General features: G+C 37.7%; 1 protein-coding gene across 1 annotated transcript in view; it reads right to left on the reverse strand.

Annotated features, from left to right (window-relative positions):
• Positions 1-5,770: 5,770 nt before the first annotated feature.
• The window catches only part of LOC115209459 (dTDP-D-glucose 4,6-dehydratase-like), a 49,662-nt gene continuing 38,599 nt past the window's right edge, over positions 5,771-16,833 (reverse strand). Inside the window, exons 11-12 of the mRNA XM_036501650.1 lie at positions 9,913-10,069; positions 5,771-5,929 (exon numbers count right to left, since the gene is read on the reverse strand). Coding sequence (XP_036357543.1) covers positions 5,871-5,929; positions 9,913-10,069 — 216 coding nt within the window. The 3' untranslated portion in view covers positions 5,771-5,870. The remainder of the gene's footprint in view (positions 5,930-9,912; positions 10,070-16,833) is intronic.

Below are 16,833 nucleotides of genomic sequence, written 5' to 3' on the forward strand. Positions count from 1 at the left end.
TTGATTCCAAGCTAAGCATTTACTTTATACATCTCTATGATTCTTTTATAGGATGTTTCTCTTATATCTAAGTTTATATATCATTTTCATGCATGCAATAATTTTGTTTCCATGATAAACAAATATTGTGTCTTCAACTGTTTTCAAATTGTTTTGTTTTTTTTACAAATTCACACCAGACCAAAGGGTATGCTAAAATCAGGACTGACTTGATTATGATTAATACAATAAAAGTCTTCAAATTGTAGTTTCAAGCAGGTACAGAGGTTCCAGGGGCTAACAGTACCATTCTTTAAACTTGCAGATTCTCTTGTTAAATGATGTATTTTTCATTCCGTGTTTTCTAAAATTTGCTAAATTTGATTTTGAGTAGTTTCAAATGGAAATTAGAAAGATGTGCTTCATTTTGTAACTACTTTAACAAAAACTTTTGATGAAATTTGAAACCAATATCACAAGATTTGAATCATTTTTTGAGATCTATTGTAAATGAATATTAAAAAAAAGTTTAAATAATGGTAGAACCATTGTATTCTATTTCTGCTGAACTGCTTTCATCAGTGTTAATTTTGTTTTATTAATTTGAGTTTTTAATGGAAATGACTTTGAATCTAAGAACAGTGTTCACATTTAAAGAGAACTAATACACCTTTCTATAAGATAATCAAATTAAATTAGAAGAATTCTCTTTAACTCTGCTTACATATGCAACAAACTTCACAGATAAAATGCAGATTTTACTCATTTTTCCGTATGCATTTATTAAAAGTTTATTTCATTTTTATCAAAGACTTAATTTAAGATAATTCAACATTTGTGAATATCAATTAAAGTTGTTAAAAGAATTTAATTTGCAAATACAAAAAAAATTATATTTTTATATAACAAGAAATTGACTACTGTAAAAACCCATGTAATTTGCGCACCTGTGTAATTTACGCAGATGATTTTCAGAATAAAATTTGTTAAAAAAAGGCTTCTACTCATGTAAAATTCGCACCTAAAAGTTTTCAGAATCACTGATATAGCCAATTTAGTTGTATTTAGCATAATTCCACCTATGATTAGATTTTATTAAATTTTCATTAAATAATAATAATTTCTGTTTAACAAGTGTCACATTGAAAGCTATTAAATTACCAAGTGTTTGTGTTGTTTATCATAAACTTTATTTTATATTTCTTGCCCACAAGAGATTATGTCTGATCTTTAGCATACTGCTGTGCCTCTTCTCAAATCATGATCACAGGAAAAGTTGTTAATACTAACAAAAACAAAGCTGATAAATACACACAGGTATTGAAAATTAAGTTTAATTACCAATAAACACCAGCTTGGATGACACTTTACTCAACTGACAGAGGAAGGTGACCAATCAAACTGATTATGCAAACAGAGTTTACATATAGGTGCAGGAGTGGCTGTGTGATAAGTACTTTGCTTACCAACCACATGGTTCAGGGTTCATTCCCACTGTGTGGCACCTTGGGCAAGTGTCTTCTACTATAGCCTCGGGCTGGCCAAAGCCTTGTGAGTGGATTTGGTAGACGGAAACTGAAAGAAACCCATCGTATATGTATGTGTTATTATGGTTATTTTAAATTTGTATGTTATTGTATTGTCCAGTTTGCCTGGTAACCTAATTATATTTCCGTTTTAACTATTTCAAGTCCACATTTACTGGAACTGTTACAAAACTTTATTTTTATTGAATTGATTATTTCATGATCATTGTAGCACTAATATTTCCATTTAGTTATTGTATATGTTTCACTGTGAATAATTTCATCTTTCCAAGATTATATTTCAGAGCAGTGTTACTATTGTTTACACTAGCTCATTTCACAATGGACCTAGTTGTTCACATATATAAAATTACAGGGCTTCCAGAACTCAGTTCCCCTGAGATGGGTAGATCTTCTCAAGAGCTGCATAACACCAATCATTTGTTACCTTCTCCATGAAGTCCAAGGTCATGAGATCAGTCTTCACTACTTAATCCTGTCTGTGTCCCTCTCTTCCACAAGCTCCATTGATATTTAGTGATTCACACTTCTTTTTACAGTTTTTCTCATCTATATGCATCACATGTCCATACAAGCACAGTCTTCCTTCTTACACACATTCTTATGCTTAGTTTTTTCTCTCCACATATTTCTACTATGTCTTTCTTGCACACTTAAATTGCATATTCAGTGGAACATGATTTTCTTTATTTCTTTTCAATTTTTTCAAATTCTCTGCATTCAAATTTTCTCAAATTCTCTGCATTTAAGGCCCATGTCATACCACCATGTAGCATTTCAGTCGTAACACAAGCATCATGCATTTATAATCATTTTATTGTCACCAGTTACAAAAAGGAAAGATACATATTGATCAAAAGTAATGAAATATATTTTACAAAGTTGAAATAATGTCTGAATGAGGACTTGATTTCAAAGAAATAGAAAGTACCAGTACTTTGTGAATAATGTATATGTTTGAAATTTTATTCTTTAGAACTTTCATGGAGTGTGGGTAAGCTTATATTTGTTTCTCTGTTATACACATTTGAAAATTCCTTGTAACTGGGGATGTTATGTATCTAGATTTAACACAGAATAGGCTGTTGTATATATGCCGAGCATCACAACATAGTCCAAAATTAGAATCTGGATATGGATCCAAGATGATGATTAATGAACTGAAATCTGAAACTGATCCAGATTGATCAAATATCTATTCCTGATTGGTGACCTGAAGCCAAACTCGATCCAGTGTCTCTTTCTGGTTGGTGGAGAATGGATGAAGACTGATCCTGATGATCTCATAACTATTCATGATTGGTGGCATGCCTGTATATCATGAAGTATGAATATTGTGAACTGAGAACTCAAAAGTTAGAAGAGAGTATTTGGATTATTGGCGAAAAGATTTAGAAATGGTACCAATGACCATTTAATTAGGGCCTAAAGTCAATAAATCTTGTAAAAATAATTAATATAAAACATGTTTTCATATAATTTTCTTTTATTTGTCTGAGAAATAAAAATCTAATACATGTTTTAAAGACATTATTAAACAAGAGACAAATTTTTTATTTCACAAATATCTTTGACCCATGAATATAAAGTATTTAAACTTTACTGGAACACATTTACCAGACAATAAAAACACACAATATATGCACATATATAATTTTACTATCGTGGATTACCTGGAAATAAGTGTGTATAAAAATATAAATATTCTATACTTCATTTAATAATTCTGAAAAAAATATATTGTGCACTGGTACCATATATCAGCTAAGTTTGAATACACACACACACACATTGAGGAAGCAACCAGGCTGCTGGAGTTCTGTGATGCAAATGATCTTATGGTTTGTAATACTAACTTCAGGAAACCTGCCTGTGATTTTTTCACCTACCAATCTGGTGAACACACTAGTCAAATTGATTACATCCTTGCCAGGAAATGGGAGAGATGGCTACTTATAAATGCCAAAGACCTGCTTTGGGTGTTCGTTTTGGAGAATCCTCTGCTTTTTTCCATGATCTTCTTCGTTTCACATTATTGTAAACTACCCACTTTTCATCTCCAGTAACAATTCTTCTCAAAAAGGGTTTGTTGTTTTCCCTTTTCAGTAATGAATAGCAAATGGAAACCCTCTGGACAAGATTTGCTTCTGTCAATTTATGGGGAACCCAGACATCAAGTTTAGAAACGTAACCAAGTTTATGCAATTCATTTTCCATACTTGTTTTGGATATGTTAAGAATATCTGTCTGGTCATAAGACTGCAGTCTTGTTTGACTACAGCTCTCAGTTGGTCAATGTAAATTTCTTTTCGCCGGCCAGAGCGAGGTGCATCTCTTACTGAAAAATTCCCTGATCGAAATTGAGCAAACCATTTCTGGCACACCCGTTCTGAAACAGCATTCTCTCCATACACATTGCATAACTTTTGGCAAGTTTCTGTTGCTTTCTTTCCTTTTCTGAAGTAAAAAAGCATAAAATGCCAATAGTGCTCCACCCGGTCTTCCATGTCTAGGCTCAAATGCAATCAAACAACTTACAATCTCTCTCCTTTGAGGCTTGTTACACACTGATGTAACCTTGGTCGTTATACCGAATACAGTTTCTAAAGAAAAAGAATATCAGAACAGTGATTAGAAGACCGGACAGTTGATACTAAAAAAAAACAAAAAACAAACGGACTTTTTGGCCAACCCAATATTTTGTTCAAACTTGATCCCAGCATTACTTAGGACTTGTGGGATCTTTGAATGCTTTAAGTTCTCCAAAAACAAAAAAAACAAACAAAAACAATCGATGAGTGTAAAAAAATCGATAAACCGATTTCTTATAGGATTTCCCAATCAAATTGTCTGCAAAATTTCAGCCAAAAGTTTACCAATTTCAACGGATTTCATTCAAATTTGACGTCGATATTACTTAGTTTGCTTTGAAATAAAGAGCTTGATTAGCATAATAATACCAACTTAATCCTGAGCAAAGCCGCGCTAAGCTTGCTTGGTGAGGAGGGTGTTTATTGGACACCCTGATGGATGAAAAACAAGACCTGTCAAAGGGCGAAGGACCTCTTGAGAGTCAAGGCCATCCAATAAATGTTAGCATGGGTACGCAGAAATTCCGGGATGGTGTCCGGCATGCTGAAAGACCACTGGGAGTGAGGCGCCCCTCAGCTTTTGTTAAAGCATGTCTCTAGGAGAAGGTCACTTTGATATAAAACCAGACATGCAGGGAATGGCACTGGACATTTTGGGATCTCATATTGGCACCAGACATCTTGCTCTGGCTTGTCTCTGGATAATGTCAATAAAGTGGAGAGGGTCTATGAGGTGTTGTGCAAGCCTTATTGGACCTAAAACTCTGCACAGGCATTGCCGACCTCTGCTCGATTCCTGAAGGTCAGCAATGGTGTTCCTTGGTCACGAGTGGATGGCCATCACATTATATATATATATGTATGTATGTATCAATAATAAAGGGCAAAATTAATTAATCAATTAATAATTAATAATTTTACCAAGTAGTTCAGTATGTTAAAAGAGCCATTATCAGTAACCTTATACAAAAATTCTATAATTATAAGCATAATTATAATTAGGGTTCAGCAAAAATTGCTTCACCACATACTGAAATTTAGAAATAGCAGTTAAATACTATTACATTACCATAAGATATCTCCCAGACAGTTATACTCTCAACTCATGCAAGTAAAAAGAAAAAATAATGAATCCACCAGGCTTTGATTAATTATATACGCGCTTCTGGGTTAAAGAGATGGTGGAGTCGTTATTTTTTCTCTTTACCTGCGTGAGTTGAGAGTATTACTGTCTGGGAGATATCTTATGGCAGTGGAATAGCATTTAACTGCTATTTCGGTATGTGGTGAAGCAATTTTTGCTGAACCCTAATTATAATTATGCTTATAATTATAAAATTTTTATATATGTATGTAAGTAGACATGAAGCATGATCCCATCAAACTATCCATCCCATGCCAGCATGGAAAATGAACATTCAATGATGATGATGATGATAATGTATGTGTGTGTGTGTGTCCTTCAACTTTTTTCTTCGCTTTCTGCACAGTGGGTACTTCTAGTAAATTATAAAAACCATATAAATATATTTCTTAAACCATACAAATGTTGAAATTGTAAAAACCATATAAATTATAAAAACTATATAAATTTACTATATAAATTGTAAAACCCATATACATATATTTATAAACCATATAAATATATTTTGATTAGATATGTGTTATTTCATCTTTTTGTGAAACTCAGTCTTCTGCTTAGTGAGTTTGTAATGACCATAAATTTTTTATGCGAATTGCCTACCTTTTCATTTCAGTTTTCCACATGGGTTTCAACAGACCAGTTATTAAGGTTTTGTCCATACCATTCAACTGTAAAAGAAGAATTATAAATATTCAATTTCAACAGTAAACTATATCATATTACATTGGAAAATATATATTTATATTTCTAAAATTGTAATTTCAAAAAAACAAAAATGATCTGTCCTTTAGAAAATCAGTTTTTAAGGAAGAATATACAGTGTATCAATGTAAGGTCAAAACAGGGGATCAAATGTATTATTACATGGGTCAGTCTGCTACAATTTGTAAATCTAGATTACATAATCATTTTCATTCATTTAAGTATAGAAGAAAATGTAATTCTATGAATCTTAGTAAATGCATTTGGAATTTAAAAGACAGGAACATGCTGGCTGAAGCTTTGTAATTGCATTTGGTAGGCAGAAGTTACTGCCGTGTGTGTACATGTGTGTGTAGGTGCTTGTGCCTCTCCAAGAGAGAGAGAGGGGGATTATTAGTTATGCACCATCATACAATACTGGTAATTTTAAATGTGATTTTTACTTTGAAGAAATGTATTATACAATTACTTCTAAACTGGTATTATTAAATTGTAAAAGTACATTTACACTGAAATGCTCTCATAAGTTGTTATATCGCATGTTTGGATGGTGTGCCTTCGCCAGTAACGTACCTCTACTCAACTACCAAACTCTCACTTCCAATGACTTGACTCAACAGAACTCGACACCTAGTCTATTCACGGCTACGGCTCGCTCTCTTGACACTCCCCAACTAGCTATTACGTCCACTATTTATACATATTGGACTAGCCTACTTATCATCTGGGGGTGTCCACACAAAAAACTTCCCCCTTTGGAGAGTTTTTTTTTCTCTAAACCCGAATTTATCAATTTTATTTCCTTGGTGAGAAACTGGCATTTCTTTTTCTCTTAGCGTTAATTTCCATAATTTCTGTAGGTTCTCTCTTCCTGTTTGACCTACGCGTCGGTTCTGCTTCTGCTTGGGTTTCTATTTTCTGTTTCCTACTCAGCAACAATTTATCAAAAATAGAATGAATTTTTCTGGAAAACATCAAATCTGCGGGTAACCTACCCGACTCTGCATTTGGATTCAGTGTTATTCTATACACCTGCAAAAACTTTGTCATTTTTTGTATCTTCAATGGTTTTCCGTCTGGTCTTCTTTAAAGTTCTCTTGAATGTGTCGACAAATCTTTCCACTAACCCATTTGACCTTCAGTGGTATGGCAGAGTTAACACATGCTTCATTTGAACCAACTTACAGAATCTTTCTAACCCCTTCGCTGTGAATTGTGTACCATTATCTGACACGATCGTATCTGGCACCCCATAATGAGCAAATAATTCTTCCAAGAAGTCAATCATCCCACTTGTGGTTGGCCTTGAACATTTACACACCTCTGCCATTTGGAATACCTATCCACTACGATGATATAATGAGAGCCATTTATTGGTCCTGCAAAATCCACATGCAGTCTAGACCATGCTGAATCCGTTTTTGGCCACAGTTGAATCTGCACTGGGGGCGCCTTTGCTGCCATAGCGCATCCCCTACACTGTTTTACCAATCTCTCAATTTGCTTGTCCATATTCTGCCAATAAACGTAACTCCTCATGAGGCTCTTCATCCGGACAATCCCTAGATGTCCTACATGGAAGTCTTTTAATACTCTGTATTGCAGCGCTTCAGGTATTACCACTCTTAGTGCATATAATAACTCATTACTTACTGAATAGTGCTTTGAACCTGTGTCCTGCTCATTTATATTTTTCATGTTAATCAACATTTTTTTAATCTCGTTTATGAACCTATCTTTTCCTGATCCAATTTAATTTGTACCAGCGTAACCAGCAAATCATGTACTACATTGCACAAAATGTTCTTCAGTTCTATTTCTAGTTTTAACGATGCAATCACCGTGTCTTCAAAAGGTTCCTCATATTTTGGAATTAGCCTCGACAACCCATCTGCGTGTCCCATTTTCATTGATAGCAAAAACTCCATCTGGAAATCATAGTTCAACAGAGTAGTCCCCCAGTGCTGTAAGCGGTTTGCTGAGTGCGTGGGGATACCCTTTTTCGAACTCAGAATAGACAGTAATGGTCAGTGATCCGTTTGCAGTGTAAACTTCTTCCCATATAAGAATTTATTACTGCGAAGATTAATGATAACGCCTCTTTTTCAATCTGGCTGTAGTTTCTTTCTGCTGGTAATAGAACTCTCGATGCATGTGCAATAGCTTTGATTTTACTATCATTAAATTTATGCAATATCACAGCTCCTATTCCATATTCACTAGCATCCGATGCCACAATTATTTTTAGGTTTGGATCGAAATGAGTTAATGATAACTCTGATGTTAACCACTTTTTTAGTTCCTCGAATGCTTTCTGACATTTGTTTGTCTAGTCCCAATTCAAGTCCTTTTTTAGCAACTTGTTTAACGGAGCTCTTAGCTCATTTTAGGTATGTACAACTGGTAATAACTTACCAGAGCTAAAAATGCTTGTAGTATTGTTTTGTTAGTGGGAACAGGCATTTCTTTTATCACGTCGATCCTAAAAGGGTCTGGTTTTCATCCATCACCTGTCCTAAGCACTTTATTTTTGTCAAGAAAAATTCACATTTATCCTCACTTACTTTAAACCCATAATCGCTTATTTGTTTGGAAACCTCTTCTATATGTTCAATATGTTGGTCCCTCGATTCACTTTTGATCAATATGTCATCCAAGTATGGGACCGTGAACTCACAATCTGCTAGCATAGTATCCATCACTTGCTGAAATATTGCTGGTGCGGCCTTAACCCCAAATGGCAGTCTTTTGAAATGGTACAGACCTTTATGAGTATTGATTGTTAATACTTTAGCACATTCTTCATTCACCAGTAATTGGGGGTAGGCATCTGACAACTCCAGCTTGGAAAAAATTTTCCCACCATTGCACTTAGCAAATATTTCTTCTGGGTTTGGAAGCGGATAATTGTAATTTTTTAAACAATCATTAAGACCAGTTGAGAAGTCCACACATACTCTTATTTCATTGTTCTTCTTTTTTATATATACAGTAGGAGCTGCCCACTCAGAGTAGTCTACTTTTGCAATTACCTCCATGTCTTCCAATCTTTTTAATTCCTTCTCAATTTGGTTTAACGCCGCAAAAGGTACATTCCTTTCAGGTTTGAACACCGGCACCGCATTTTCTTTCAACTCAAACTTTACTTTGATTTTTTTTACACGTACCGAGTTCTTTCAAAAACACATCAGGGTACATCTTTTTCAATTTTAATTTTAATTTTTCCGTTGCTTTCTCTGACACAGACTGTGACACTTTCATCTAATCTACCATGAAATCATATGGAAATATTACCATACTTGGAAACAGGTGAGTGTTGACGCCAGGAAGGAATTTTCTATGGCTAGGTTAGCCATAGAAAATTTACATCAATAAATTCCATCCAAACTATGGATGTGGTGTGAACTTTATTTGTGCAAAAAATAGAATTCTGACTCAAGGCACCAATAGTTTGAAGAAAAGAAATGAACTGTTAACAGCCTGTCTAGTGTTGCTAAACTTATCTTTATCTTTTGATCTTCAGACTAATCAGAAGACATTGATGGAGAGAACTGTTGTGCTAGTATAGTTGATTATTAAATGAGTGCTATATGAGCCCCGATATAGTGTTATTAGGTGAAACATCAACATTGTATACAGTATTTATTTTTTGCTAGGTATTTGCCTTTTAGGGGACAGTAATCTACATTTCAAGCAATTGTATATTGGCATCTTTTGCTCCTGGTTTATTGCAATATTTTGGCACTGTAACTCTTAAATGATATTTTATATGTTCCACGTGTAACCATAATTCCCCTTTCCATAGAGTGATTAGTGGTTAATGATGGGAAAATTATCATAACACTGTAAAAACATTTATTCCAACAAAAAAGAAAGCAAAGCTATCCTATTCATGCTAACACACAAAAAAAAAAAAAATGCATGTAAAACAATAAGAGTAAAGACTCACTTGTTTTTTCAATTCCAGTTTCCCAAGGTTCTTTTGTCTTCCATCCAAATTGAAGTATTTTGGAATAATTGATATTGTACTGATTATCATTAAAAACTCGATCTTTCACAAATTCAATGTACTTCGCAATATCATCTTCACTGGTAACATTTTTGATCTAAAAATTCAAATAATAATGAAAAAAATTACAAAAACACCCGAAACATATGAAAAATAAATTGATTTAAAATGTTTCAAAATAAATAGGCACAGGAGTGGCTGTGTGGTAAGTAGCTTACCAACCACATGGTTCCGGGTTCAGTCCCACTGCGTGGCACCTTGGGCAAGTGTCTTCTACTATAGCCTCGGGCCGACCAAAGCCTTGTGAGTGGATTTGGTAGACGTACACACACACACACACATATATATATATATATACATATATATATATACATATATATATATATATATATATATACATATATATATATATATAATATATATATATATATATATATATATATATATATATGTGTGTGTGTGTGTGTATGTGTGTGTTTGTCCCCCCAACATTGCTTGACAACCAATGCTGGTGTGTTTACGTCCCCGTAACTTAGCGGTTCGGCAAAAGTGACCGATAGAATAAGTACGAGGCTGGGGTCGATTTGCTTGACTAAAATGCGGTGCTCCAGCATGGCCGAGGTCAAATGACTGAAACAAGTAAAAGAGTAAATTATCAATTTTAAAATAGGTAACTTAAAATCTTAGCTTCTATCCACAACAGCCCTGGACTAAAAATGAATTTAATCAGTGAAGATAAATTGAGAAAGTATATGGTTTTACTGTTATTGTTTTAGTCCCAGGTCAGCCACGACTGAGCAAACCTATGAGCTAAAGTACTCCAGCCTTGCCCACCATAGCTTTTCGTCAAGCTTAGTGCATCTATAATTACATAATCCAATGTGTCCTTTTAAAAAAGACTGTCATTTGTATTTTGAAAAACAATTAGCTGGTATTTCTAGCAGTCATGCAACCATGTAGAGGCTTCCTCACTGGCTCATTTAGGCGTTTTGTTAGTGTTGACGGGATCATTAGTAGCTGTTGTAGTGGCAGTGGCAACAGTTGAGCAGCAGCAGACGACGACCATGATGCCGGCAATAATGATCTTTTCTAAATCTACACCATATCTTGCCCAGAATATTAATCGTCTGGAAACCGTTCAGCGGCGTGCAACCAAAAGAATACCCTCCATCAGGCATTTGCCATATTCTGAACGCCTTACTTCCCTGGGCATGGACACATTGAAACTCTGACGTCTGGCAGCTGACTTGGCAGACACCCATAAAATTATCAACCATCGTACAAACAATAACTCTGAGCACCTTTTCAAACTCCACCTGTCTAAGACCCGTGGAAATGTTCACAAAGTCAGAAAACAGCACAGCTCCTTCCATGACTTTCGGAAACATTTTTTCATGCTAAGAGTTGCTGAAGCATGGAACAAACTGCCAGCATCAGTTGTTAGTTGTCGGAGCACTGCATCCTTCAAAACTTCCATGCTTCCTGAGATTCGCCAACACTACACACGCAAGCATGTATCTAACTCATACACTGTTCACTTCCCAGACATTTGTACATTACTGCACATGCTTTATACGCACTTTTGACAAGTTGTGGTGCACCTGAGCACTGTATACAATAATTTCATTTTTATTAAACTGACAAACCTTACATTCCTTTATTGATATGTTACAGACTTTGAAATCATCATCATCATTTAACGTCCATTGTCCATGTTGGCATAGGTTCAACAGTTGGCACACTGGAAGGCTGCACCAGAATCCAGTCTGATCCAACTACAGTTGGATGCCCTTCCTAATGCCAACCACTTCGAGAGTGTAATAGGTGCCTTTACTCGCCACCAGCAAAGATTACTCAGTTATTGGACTCTATATTAGTAGAGGAGATAGAGGTGATTATATGATTAACATATATATATATATGTGTGGCTGCCGGTTGTTAAGTCGTGAAATGTTGTTGTCTCTCATAAAATTGCAGTATCGCAAGAAGTCTTCTTAAAAACAAACGTAACAGCCGCACACACAACTGTGCTAAGCTACTCTCTGGACTTTCTGGAGCAAATAGTGAAGAAATTTATATTAAGGACCGTGTAGAAGAGAAAGTTTGAAAATTTTCTGTGTACAGCTTCGACCTTACGAGATCCCACGTGTTGAACTTATTCGTATATTGATGATACTACCTCACTCGCCGTCTATGGAAAGGATTCCTCTGTTCCTGTTGTGAGTCCTTCTTTTATTGTGGCTGCTTCGGGTGTCTCTTACCACCAGTTATCCTTTACAAATTGGTACCCCGAACTAAAAGATCTACAGCTTTCGTTTCAACAGCCACTGAATTCGTATGCTTCACGACGTTCAACTTCAGGATTGCTTCTACATTATCATTCATCACAAGTGAAAAGACGTTAAAGTTTTTCATTTTGTCAATGACTTCCAGAGCCTATAACTAAAGGCTTCCTTGTGGCTGAGACCTTTGTGGTTTTTCAAACAAAAAAATTCACGGTTATTTCATTCTAACAACTTTTTGAACAGTTTTCTTCATGTTTTACGAGACGTCAGTTCATTCTTACACAGTGTCGTCTACTTGCTGAAAATAGCATTAAAATGCACGATTACATTTCCGAATGTATCAATAATTGATCTTTTTCAAAAGTAAGCCTGCTAGTTTGTTTTTTTTTGTTTTTTTTTTTTCATTTTGCTCCTTACTCACTTCACTCTCCCTCTCTGCTTGTCGAACAACTTAATGATTTTATTGTTGCTTATTTTTCTCTCTCTCTCTCTTTTCTTTCTCTCTCTCGCTCTCTCTCTGATCGGTCGTGTTATTCTTTGCTCCGCAGTGAAAGATTGTTTTTGTGCTGAAAATTGTGAAAATTTGCTGTTTTGGTCGTCGTGACCACTTCTTTTCTGCTGTTGCAGCAGAATTTTGCTGTTGTTTCCCCCTTGTTTCAAGGGGAAAGCGGCGAAAAACATGAATTTGCCACAAATTTCTTCTGAGTCGGAGGAAAACTTTGAAAATTTGTTTGAAGGCATGAAGGCGAAAATGCGGGAGGAGGAAGGTAGAAGTAAAGAGTCGTCTCACGCGAGCGTTACAAAAGCAGACGACAAAATGTATAGCGAGGCTAAACAAGAGGAAAAGTCAAAAATTAATTTTGCGAGTGCAGCAACTCGCTCCTATGAAAATATAGTCATAAACAAGGAGGATTTAAAGAAATACCAAGGACTACTAAAAAAAAAAGAAGGTGATAATGTGAAGTTGCTCCCTCCCAGTGAATTAATTTACGCGATGGAGAGAAAAACTTGTGATATATAAAACATATCATGTAAAAAATTTTAAAAATTGACTTCGTGCCGAGGGAAGCGATAGAAAAATGTTTGAGGCCGATATGGCAACAAACAAGCTACATAACGAGGGGTAGTCGCTTTGGCAGAACTTCAAAAATCACGGTCACTGATATACCACCCGAAATCGATGTGGCCTGGGTGATAGCCGCTATTCTCATAGGCAAAGAAGAAGAAATTTCAATTCTTCAATCTAAGAGATACCACCACATGAACTGGGTTGGACAAGATTTAGAGCTTGTCGTCCAAGCAGACCCCTCAGACTTAGAAAAAATGCCCAGTTCCCTTACAATTGGAGAAAATACCAGCCTGATAGTGGTAGTCGAGGGGAGAAAGCCCAGATGTTACAAATGTGGCGAGAAAGGCCACATAAGGTCGAGCTGTAAGAAGAAGACAGTCAAAGAAAACGCAGCAGAAGAGGCAAGCACGACGCCGAAGACAACGACCATACCGCTTGAAATAGCAGCCACGTCGCGCACACCAATTGCCGAAGTACAGCCGACAGCGGGAGAAAACAACAACAACCAGGAGTGGGTCACCGTGGAACCTTCAAAAAGAAGACGGAAACGGAAAAACCCACCCTCTTCGGATACACAGGACTACCGACTATGCTCCGAGACAGACAAGTACACCCACACCCACAGTCGCAAACACACACGTAGCCAAAAAAAACACACACACACTGGAAAAAAGCACACGCAAACACACACACACCTACCACAAGCACACATACACACACCTACAAACACACACACCCCTCCACAATCGCCTAATATAAAAAAGAGAAACACCTTCACGGCGATAAACAAAAATAATAAACACTTAAGAGACCAAATTGGTTTAATTAAATCGGCGAAAAAATATATTGCAACAGCTGTAAATAGTATTATTCTTGAAAATGTGAAGTTTTATACCATAGAAAATACTGACTATTTCGAACTAAAAAAAATCTTTTGCGGAGGACGTCGGCCCGTTACAGATGAACTTTTCGAGTCATCTGTACAGGCAATTCGCGAAAAAAATGACCTCGCAAACCACAACACTCACAGACAGAAAAGAGGAGGCTGAAACCACACCGTCACTCACTTTAACTCTGTAAGTTTTAAACATTCGACTTATTTTTCACATTCTCGTTTAAACTCGGTTGTTTAAATATTCGCGGCCTGGGGTCGTATTGGAAGCAAGGCTACCTCCTTAACGACCTTGGGTCGCATCGTTTGGATGTAGTTGTAATTATCGAATCCAGACTGAGTGGGCTGCAGGCTTTTTCGTCCCTTCTAAACGGCTACGAGAAATACGTTTCTCCCCATCGACCGGGAGGGAGCGGAGGAGTGGCAGTGCTGGTCAGAAAAAACCTGGATTTAGAAATTAGAACTGTCTTTATAGATCCGGAAGGCAGGTTGGTCGTTTTGGATGTGACGCATAGCAGTGGTAAAGTGTTCAGGCTGGTCGCTGTCTATGCTCCCTGTGAAGGAAAAGCTGGGCAGAAAGATTACTTCAAAAGCCTAGAGAATTTTCTCGGCACATCGAACACGTTAGTATTGCTAGGTGACTTCAACATAATTTGCGATGCACGCGTAGATTATGCTGGCTCGAGAAAGAATAGGAGAGAATTACCTCACCTCAATGATCTGCTAAGTCGTTTCGAGTTGGCAGATCGATTCAGACTGGACCACCCAGACTGGGCAAGAAACGACGGGTCATCCAGATCTTACATAGATAGAATCATTACTAGAAGGAAAGATAAGAAAATACTTAGCTGTCCACAACACCATATCGTCAGCTACAGCGATCACTAATTAGTGACCTGTATACTCGACATAGATAGCATGTGTAGACGAGGTACTGGTTACTGGAAGCTAAACAAGTCACTATTGGACTGTGAAGCCTACAGGAAGCGGATTAAACAATTAGTAATGAGGGCGTTAACCGAATCCATTATCAACAACAAATGGTGGTACGCCCTGAAAAGAGCCATCAAATTTGGGTCAATTAGGTTTAGCAAAGAATTAGCTAGTGCTAGAAACAAAGTAGAAAAGGAACTAGTTAAGGCAGTAGATGAGGCAATGAGGTCAGGCAGTGCATTGAAAGTGTTAGCGGCGAGACTGGCACTCGACCAACATCTCAAAGCTAAACATGAAGGGTGCATTGTCAGGGCTAAGATCCATGCAATGAAACAGGAAGGGATCAACGCAGCCGATGGGCCCGGATGGTAGAGGGCCAGCGTGGCAACAACTCAACCATTCGATCTTTGATAGACCCAAGTGGTCAATCAGTAAACGAACCCGTGGAGATGTGCAAGGTGTTTCACGATCATTTCGCCCAGCTGTTCGGGAGGAGCAGCGGACTGGAGTGCAGGGAGAGGCTCGCAGACTTCCTAGCCGGTTCGCCGCGTCTATCGAGGCCGGATGCGGAATCTTGTGAGGTGCTGATCACAGCCAAGGAAGTTGAGGATGTGTTGGCAGACTGCGGCAGGGACAAATTGCCGGGACTCGATGGTCTGCCTTACAAACTCTATAATAGCATGCCAGACTTGTTTGGGTACCTACTTTCATGCGTGTACACCAACTGGCTGCAGAACAGGAGAATTCCCAAGTCTGTGAGCCAAGGGGTGGTAGCGCTGTTAAGAAAGGACCCAAACAAGGGGGATTTAATTGATAATTTTTGGGTCATCACTCTGCTTAACACAGAGTTGAAGATTTTGGCCAAGGTCTTAGCCAAAAGGTCGGCGCGGGTCGTGGGTGAACTTGTTGGTGAGGCGCAAACTTGCGCCATCCCTGGAAGGACCATCCATGACAATCTCCACTTTCTACCTTAGAAAGGGTAAATAGGATTCCTGGCAAGGGTGGGGCTATAGTCAACTTGGACCAATCAAAAGCGTTCAATAGGGTGGACCATCAATATCTGATGGCTGACTTCGGCCCGACCTTCCGCGGATGGATCAATGCTTTAAACAGCAACATCGAATCGGTAGTTCGGGTGAGCGGTTTCTTTTCGGAGCCGTTCCGCATTGAACGTTTGGTATGTCAAAGGTGCCCTCTCTCCCCGCTTCTCTACGTTTTGGCCCTTAAGCCATTGCTGAGGAGATTGGAAACTATGAGGGGCACTCCGCAAGATCTAGGGTTCGGAAAGTCAGCTTCGGCATATGCGGACAACATCACCGTCATCGTATCCCGGGTCGAGCACCTACAGTGGGTGGGTGAGGCCTTAAGGGAAAACGAAACGGTGGCAGGAGCAAAAGTCAACCGGGATAAATCGGTCGGCTTGCAACACGGCACCTGGAGGGGCAAGTCGATGTCTTCCAACAGCATCGTAGGACGTTGGACGGAAGGGCTGGTGAAAATGCTTGGAATCTGGTTAGATCCAGATCTCCAGATAGAGAAGAATTGGAGCGAGGTGGCGAGAAAGGTGGCCCCCCTAACTCAGACCTGGTCTGAGTGGAAGCTGTCCTTGAAAGGGAGGGCGGAGGTTGCAGAGGTGTTTATTGCCTCTGTAATCACTTACTGCCTGAACAAGCTGGAACGCA

This window comes from Octopus sinensis, linkage group LG3 (assembly GCF_006345805.1).
Source record: "Octopus sinensis linkage group LG3, ASM634580v1, whole genome shotgun sequence".
NCBI classification, from domain to species: Eukaryota; Metazoa; Mollusca; class Cephalopoda; order Octopoda; family Octopodidae; genus Octopus; species Octopus sinensis.